Source organism: Arachis ipaensis, chromosome B10 (assembly GCF_000816755.2).
Source record: "Arachis ipaensis cultivar K30076 chromosome B10, Araip1.1, whole genome shotgun sequence".
Lineage (NCBI taxonomy): Eukaryota > Viridiplantae > Streptophyta > Magnoliopsida > Fabales > Fabaceae > Arachis > Arachis ipaensis.
Window position 1 is genome coordinate 2,170,597 of NC_029794.2, and position 8,164 is coordinate 2,178,760.

At 34.8% G+C, this 8,164-nt stretch overlaps 1 protein-coding gene and 1 long non-coding RNA gene across 6 annotated transcripts in view; one reads left to right on the plus strand and one right to left on the minus strand.

The window, feature by feature from the left end:
- On the minus strand, window positions 1,388-8,158 carry LOC107623367 (pentatricopeptide repeat-containing protein At1g73400, mitochondrial-like). 5 transcript variants are annotated; one of them, XR_002356033.1, is made up of 6 exons: window positions 7,588-8,158; window positions 6,058-6,112; window positions 3,096-5,501; window positions 2,461-2,567; window positions 2,202-2,259; window positions 1,388-1,578 (listed from the first exon to the last, which is right to left on the minus strand). XR_002356033.1 is itself a non-coding variant. In XM_021113917.1 (2 exons), exon 2 carries the CDS (start codon window positions 5,957-5,959, stop codon window positions 4,199-4,201), a length of 1,761 nt encoding a protein of 586 aa, XP_020969576.1. In that variant the 5' UTR covers window positions 5,960-6,112; window positions 7,588-8,158; the 3' UTR covers window positions 3,365-4,198. The 5 variants fall into 5 exon arrangements, 2 of the variants coding, with proteins under 2 accessions (XP_020969576.1, XP_020969575.1); XR_002356032.1 differs by lacking the exons at window positions 1,388-1,578; window positions 2,202-2,259; window positions 2,461-2,567 and having other exon boundaries at window positions 3,365-3,883; window positions 4,076-6,229; XR_002356031.1 differs by lacking the exons at window positions 1,388-1,578; window positions 2,202-2,259; window positions 2,461-2,567 and having other exon boundaries at window positions 3,365-3,920; window positions 4,076-6,229.
- Window positions 1,585-8,164, plus strand: part of LOC110268027 — an 11,004-nt gene continuing 4,424 nt past the window's right edge. The window contains exon 1 of the long non-coding RNA XR_002356043.1: window positions 1,585-1,933. This is a non-coding gene — a long non-coding RNA (uncharacterized LOC110268027). The remainder of the gene's footprint in view (window positions 1,934-8,164) is intronic.

Here is an 8,164-nt window from a genome sequence, read left to right on the forward strand (position 1 = left end):
TCAAACTTTGCAATCCATTTGAATGTATTAGTGTATTCTTAGTTAGATATTATTGAAGTATGATAGCATTGCTTTTTAGAGTTAGAGAAGATTTATTACTCCTCTTACCTATGCTCTGTTGTCAGTCTTTACATATTCTTCATGCCATGTCACTGTAAATGAGAAGGTTGTGTTCAATGTAAATTTTTCTTCACCAAATCTTTATAAGTCAGCGATATTGCAATGTTTGATGGTTGAAATGAACAACTTATCTGAGAAGTGATATTGTACACTCATATAAGAATAATACAAGTTTCCTTTAGTTTTTCTTGTAATTTCTGATCAGTTCTAACTTCTAACCTTTAGTTTTTAAAGGTTCATTTAGTTCCTAAGAACTTAATTGAAAATTAAGTGAAACTATATAATTGAGAGTAATTTAACCTCTTTTTAAGTAACATTTGGTGCAGATATGTACAAATTGTATTTAGAATCCTAATTATTACAGTTGGTGACTCTGAAGACTCATGTATAATGGTGTTTTGTTGGTCATGAACTGATAAAGAAAAATACTCTACTTTTAATGTTTTATGTATTCAATATACAGCTACAATTTACAAAAGCCATTTGGGACAGTTGTTAAACATAATATGACGGTGTTGTAATTTTTTTTATAATTATTTGTCAGAATTAGTAGTGATAACTTTCTCAAGAGTCTTAATTTTGTCATTGTTACAACAAAAAGGCTGATAAATAATTAAAACTCTTGAGAAAGTTATCACTACTAATTCTGACAAATAATTATAAAAAGAAAACATTACAACACCGTCATATTATGATTAACAACTGCCCCAAATGGCTTTTATAAATGGTATCTGTATATTGAATACATAAAACATTAAAAGTAGAGTATTTTTCTTTATCAGTTCATGACCAACAAAACACCATTATACAAGAGTCTTCAGAGTCGCCAACTGTAATAATTAGGATTCTGAATACAATTTAAACATATATGCACCAAATGTTACTTTAAAAAAAGGTTAAATTACTCCCAATCATATAATTTCACTTAATTTTCAATTAAGTTCTTAGGAACTAAATGAACCTTTAAACACTAAAGGTTAGAAGTTAGAACTGATCAGAAATTACAAGAAAAACTAAAGAAAACTTGTATTATTCTTATGAGTGTACAATATCACTTCTCAGACAAGTTCATTTCAACCATCAAACATTGCAATATCACTGACTTATAAAGATTTGGTGGAGAAAAAATTACGTTGAACACAACCTTCTCACTTACAGTGACATAGCATGAGGAATATGTAAAGACTGACAACAGAGCAGAGGTAAGAGGAGTAATAAATCTTCTCTAACTCTAAAAAGCAACGCTATCATACTTCAATAATATCTAACTAAGAATACACTAATACATTCAAATGGATTGCAAAGTTTGAGAGTTTGAGCACAAATAAAGTTCAAAGAGCCATGTCACCATGTCAATAAGAGCTCTATGGCGATCACCAAAGCTAAGCTGCACAATTGTTGCTTCAGTATCCGAGTCTTGATCTATCAGTACTATTGGCATGGGAACACTAAAGATTTCTGCAGTAAAATTTAACCAATCAAATGTCAAAAGAACTCCAAATATAAAAGCATGACAAAACTTGTAGGACTTGAGAAAAGAAAAAGTTAACAAAAGTCCAAATGCTTGACAATAGCAATATTCAGTTGGGGCAGCCACCATATTTGACTGCCACAAACTCAATTGCATGGATAATTGGAAACATAATGTGAATAGAATACATAGTGGACATGTAAATTATACAGCAATAATCTGTATTTCAGCTAAATTTTAAAAGAGAAAAGAAACAAAATGCTAAAGACCTACATATCACATTCTCAATGACGTCTAAAGCTTATGAGAAAAATGATCATCATAATATTGTGACCACAAAATGTCAACTGAATGAAGGGTTAATAACTCGAAACAAAACAAAGAAAAAAACAAAAAGTTGAGTTTAATTATATTTATAGTTCTGATTATTAGTTCAGCACAAATTGAAATAGAACAACCAACTAACCATAAAGTGATGACATATTGCCTCCATAAGAAGAAATTATATTAGAATAGAAGATAAATTTTGATTTTGCTAACAGACGACAAAAGAAATTAAAATAACAATAATATCACATTATCACAAAAAATTAATGGAAAGCAAAACTACCTATTTGTCAAAGCTACTTCATCGTGCATTGCCAACAAAACTCCACTACATGTAATGTCTGTAGCTCAAATTGGTAGTTTACAGCTGAATTTGTTAGTACAATTTATATGTCTAACGTTTACTATTCTACTTTAGCAATTAGACACATTTTTTGTTATGGAATTATATGAACCAAATAACAATTAAATCATTAAATGAAAATACCACATATAAGAAAAATTAGAACTTCAAAATAGTAAAAAAAAAATGAAAATATGACCTGATAAAGAGCCTTCTAAGGTGGAACTGGAAGGAAGTCATCTCAGAGTTTAAAATCTTTATCATGTCCAAACTTTCTTAGAACTGTCCAAAATGTCTCTGTACTTCCTAAAGCATAAAGAAAATTACAAAGAGCTTCCTAAAACATAAACAAAATTACAAAATGCCCTCATTGTTATGTAATTCAAAAGCTAAATTATTATTTTTTGTTTCACTAAAAAGGAACAAATGTGGAACAACTAACCTCACCCTAAAATCACCATGATTGAAAGCAACAGCTCATTGATAACACTTAAGGGCGCTGTTAGTATCAATGGAAATGGGGCTATAATAATGACCCAGATATTTTAAGGTTTCTCCATTCTTAGGGTTTAATTTTTGGCTTTTTCAATAAAATGTTCAGCCGCTTTTTTCATGGATCCATTCACTTCTCCTTTTTCCCATAAGAATAAGTCATAAATCATTGCATCACATATTTATCAAACATGAAAGACTTGAAAGTGAACAAATGAATAATAGGTATGGTAGTAAATCAAGAAAGAATGCTCAAAATAGAGCCTTTTCTGTTTTTTTTTTCTCTTTAATTTTTTGTTACTGAAGTAGAAGACAGGAATAAAGCTCTTAGTTACAACTTACCAATACTTGAAAGTATGCTCAGAATAACTTCCTTGCACTGCTTTTGAAGGGTAAGCCTTCCTTGAACCAAAGAAGTGCACAACACCATGACACAAAGTTTCACATATCAATTTTCAACACAAAAATTCACTTCACAATCCACCTAAACCGTGGAAAAAACCAAAAAACAAAAGGGATACTACAAAATTGTTCAAATCTAGGTATGGTTAAAATTCCCGCCCCATACTTACCTTATTCACGGAATTTTGATTTTTTATTATTATTTTAACATTTTTTTATTGCTTCACCACGTGTCACTCAGTGAAAGCTAACACTTGTCGACCATTTGAAGCTCCACTTGTTGAGCAACCAACCACCTACTACATTCTTATCATATATTAATAGATAGATAGATACAGAAAGCAATCAAAGTAAAGATCTCACATTAAGTCACTTGCCTAGTTACCTGATCTAAACTCTCCAACAAAACAAACTACCTTCTTTAACAAAGTGTATGAAGAAAACAAATGAGGAAATGGAAATAGAAAAATACAATGTGCCCAAAAGTTTAGAAATGAAAAGTATAATGATCTTATTGAAAAAAAGGCCCACTTGTTATGATTGTTACACAATGAGATAATTTCGAAGGCACAGCATACTGTAGCCTCATCAAAATGCCAAACAGAATCTCACAAATGGAATTATTAAAAGTTCACAACCACAATGCATGAGGCCATAAAATCTAGGCATGGATCTTCAAATCGCTAGATCAGCAGGTTGCATCAACTAAGCAGCAGAGCACAATCAAACTGCATCATCGAAGCTTCCAGAATTTCAATGGACGAACTAAAAGTGAGCAAAAATAAGATCCAGTAATGAAAATTTTCGCACTTTATAGCATAACAAGTCAAGCACGTTAGATGAGCAACTAGTTGTTGTCATGAAATAGTACAATAAATGGTGCAGTGATGAACTTTAAGGCGTATGAAATCATGAAATACCTGCCATTGTTGCAGGTAATATTCCTTGAACCTATCATGAAAAGAGCTGTCCTAACTTTGTGTCTTCGCCTCCTCCAGGGTCCGATGACAATTAGTAGCACAAAACCAATCAAGAACTTATTACTATCCTCTCAAACTCATGCTCTTACGCTTCTGGCTTAGTGCATAACGTCTTGCCATAGCATGATTATAGAACTTTCTCATGTGATCTGAAAGCCTGTGAATGGCATGGAGATCACCAATTGTCGAGAGTTGCATCAAAAAAGAATCGAACTTCCGATATGGCAACTTTATTCCCTTGTTTATCACTTCTTCCAAAAGAATAAAAGCGTCGTCAATTCTATTGCAGCGAAATAGCCCCTCAACCATCAGACAGTAAGTGTGTGTGTCCGGTCTGCAAACTCGCTCCTCCATTTCGTGCCAAGTCTCAAATGCCCCATCAGGATCATCCATATCAAAAAACATTGAAATCAGCATATTATAAGTCTGAACACTAGGAAGGCAACCGAATTCAATCATTCTTCCATATAGTTTAAGGGCTTCCTCAGACTTCTTATTGTCACAAAGGACCTTGAGGAAACAATTATAAGTAACAATATCTGGAGGGTAACCTTTATTTCCCATCTCATCCAAGAACTTGTAAGCTTCATCTATCTTTCCATTCAAACACATCCCTTCAATTATATCCTTGTATGTTGAAACATCAGGAAGGCAACCATTGCTAATCATATGCCCCGTAAGTTCAAAACACTCCTCCATTCTATCATTTTGCACAAGCGCCACAATTACAATTGCATAAGTCTTTGCAGTGGGAGAAGATATGGTTGAACCTTTCGTTCTCATGAATTCAAAAAGATTTAGTGCCTCGGTTATCATGCCTGCCTTGAAAAAGGTATCAAGGGCGGTGTTGTAAGTGAAATTGTCAGGCTTATGACCCAATTCAATCATCTCTTCCAGGAATTTCATTGCCCTAGTCGGGTTTCTAACCCTACACCAGCCGAAAACCAATATATTGTGTGTATCTGCATTGGGCTTGATCCTTTTCCTAACTTTCTTATACAGACCTTCAGCATCCTCAACTAAGCAACACTTGCACAGGGCATCCAAGAGCAAGTTAAATGCATTTATTTCTGGCTGTGTCTTCACTCTTATCCTCTTCTTCTTCGCAAACTTCTGCACACGAGTCAGATACTTCTCTGTATACCTCCTCAAAATCGTCAAGACGACTTCAACTGGCACCGTGTTCTTGTTATGCCTCTTCATATACTCCAGCATGTCGCAAACTATCCGGAACTGCTTAGTCTTGTACTTAGTACAAGATAAGATGTCCATCATATCATTATAAGCACAAGGCTCATGTGAATAATTCTGTTGACAGCCAGCCCAAGTGAAGAACCGAAATGCAATCTTTTCGTCATAACGAAGCCTATACAACACCCCGGTGACCAATGGGGTAGACAATGGAACACCCAATTGATCAAGAGCATTTTCCAAATTGTTAAAACCTAGAGAACTATCCATCACAGAGTTGTAAACCTTATCAACATAGCTCTCTAAACCATTAACTTCTTCAACATTCACACTAAAGCTAGAATTTTGGATCACTGAGACAGTTTCTGAACAATAATTCCGCATTGGAACAACATGTTTACCAAAAGAGTGAATATGCAGTGATGAAGACTGAATTAAGTAAACACAAGAAGCATGTGATCTTGAAATATGGCAAGGAGGGTGCCGAAAAGAAGAAAAAACTGGCAATTGAAGTGTGGTTTCAGTTTGAGGTGGAGCTTGAAGGGTTAATGGAGAAAAGGAAGGACTTTTCACATAGTTTAGGTACCTATGAAACATACCCACCATCGTTTTGCTTCTTGAAATCGAAGGCATTGATGAAATAGATTATAGCAATACAAATTTGGATTGTGGGTATGTGTAGGTTTTATGCGAAGTACTTAGAAACAGAGGAATGGGAGGGAAGAGCTTACAATGACTGATGATGCAGCTTCGTTCCAAATTCGGCGTCGTTTTTGAGAGGGAAGACTGGAGGGGCCAAAGAGTAGCATAAGGCATAGTTGTCAGAACCAAACCGGTGATTGAGACTATCAGGTCACTAGTTCAACCGGTGGATTACAGGTTGAACCGACTGACCCGATCCAACTTAAATAAAAAAATGAAATAGTCAAAAACTTAAAATTAAATTTTGAAATATATATCTTCACCTACACTTTAACAACAATCAAGTCTCAATTTCTAAAATAACTAATACGAAAATAGACATATCAGGCAATACTATAATAATACCTTAATGTGAATCAATTAGGCAATTAGCAATCAATTCCAATTAAGAAATTAACAATCAATTCTAACATAGCCTATTATCTAATTATAATCACACTATCACATTGACAATCAATTAGGCAATTAGTAATCGATTCCAATTAGGCAGTTAACAAGCACATTGTAGCAACGAAGCCTATTAACAATTAATAATCAATTAGGCAACTAACAATCAATTCTAACTATGGTAATTTCAGGGCCCTCAAAAGTAAAATTGAAAATAAGGTGCATCCCTATTATTTTTATTAGCAGAATTATAATATCATAAACCACGAAGTAAAACTAAATAACTAAATACCAATACATTTTCTTTCGAAATTCAAAATTAGCAAACCAACACAAAATCAGCAATGAGCAGGATAACTAAATTAGTAATAGTTGCAAGAACCAAACTGGTTATTGAACCGATCCGGTTACTGATTCAATGGTTGAATGGTCCAACCATGATCAAACCGTGGCTGAACCGGTTTAATTAAATATACAATAAAATTATAAAAAAATTCTACCTTAATGACAAACACAGCACAATGTTCTACCACCAAACGAAAAACCTTGAACAATGCAGCAGATAATGAAAACAACACAGCAAATGCACCAGCCAGAGCAACAATTCTCCATTCAAAGAGATAGATAATCAGATTTTATCTTCAATGACTCAAGATAATTCATGCAAATTGAACAAATAAAAAATAATTCTCCCACTTCTTGACCCAACTTATAAATCAATTACATGCACCTCACAATTCTGAAAACAATTATGTTCTATATACTCTAAAAATCAGATAAAATGGTAAGGAAAAAACTTAGGAACAAGAAGACTTCAACACCAAGAGAGCAACACCCCCAAAAATTTTGAAAAAAAAAATTCCTTTGAAAACAAAACTCCAGAATTACCAAAAAGCAACACCACCAAAAATGTTCAGAAATCACAGCAAAACATCAAGAATCCCTAAAGCAGCACCGAAAAGGGGTACTCTTAGGAACCCATCACAGAAGCAATATTCAACAAGTTTTCCTCACACAAGAATCACATAAGCAAAAATCACAAGGTGGCTTTCATTTTTCCATGACTTCGTATCCTATACAACATGATGTGAATTATGTGAATTGTCCTCACGATGTGAAAATGTTTTCAGCTTCCAATCAAGCAATTTCAGTTTTCTGTGGAGAATCCATACCTGAAGAATCACTTTGCATCGACTGGTCAGGATATAGGCAGTGCTAATGTGAAGCAGACATTTTTTGGGGAATACCAATTACACCACCTCATTCAGTTCTTCCAACCATCGGTGCTGTTGCTGAGCGGTTATTTGAGTTTGTCCTTGAATTTTTATGTGTGCAGTGCACGGACTTGTATCAATTATTTTAATCTGCGGTTGGGACGACGACGAGGACAGAGCGAGCTTGATGACAACAGCTGCTCCGAACCCACCTTCTGCGACGCGAGAAAAAGACCAGATCTTCGAGTGGCGAGAATGTCCACCACTGGTTGTCACCGCCGGCGCCGATAGTGGTCGGGGCTAACGGGTGGAGACGTGACTGTGCTCTGCGCTCTGATAGGTTACAATCTTAGGATTGGATTTTTCATTTTTGTGAGAGAGAAGAGAGGAGGCGTTCGTAACTGAGGGGAGCGGGTTGGCTTAGGTTAGTGGTTTTCATTATCAAAACGAAGCCGTTTCTGAGGCGTTCGTAACTGAGGGGAAGCCGTTTCTGGGGGAGAGGGGGGAGGCGTTCGTAACTGAGGGGAAGCCGTTT

Coding starts and splice junctions, on each gene's coding strand:
- LOC107623367 (XM_021113917.1), bottom strand. CDS start 5,959: ATGCCTTCGATTTCAAGAAGCAAAACGATGGTGGGTATGTTTCATAGG.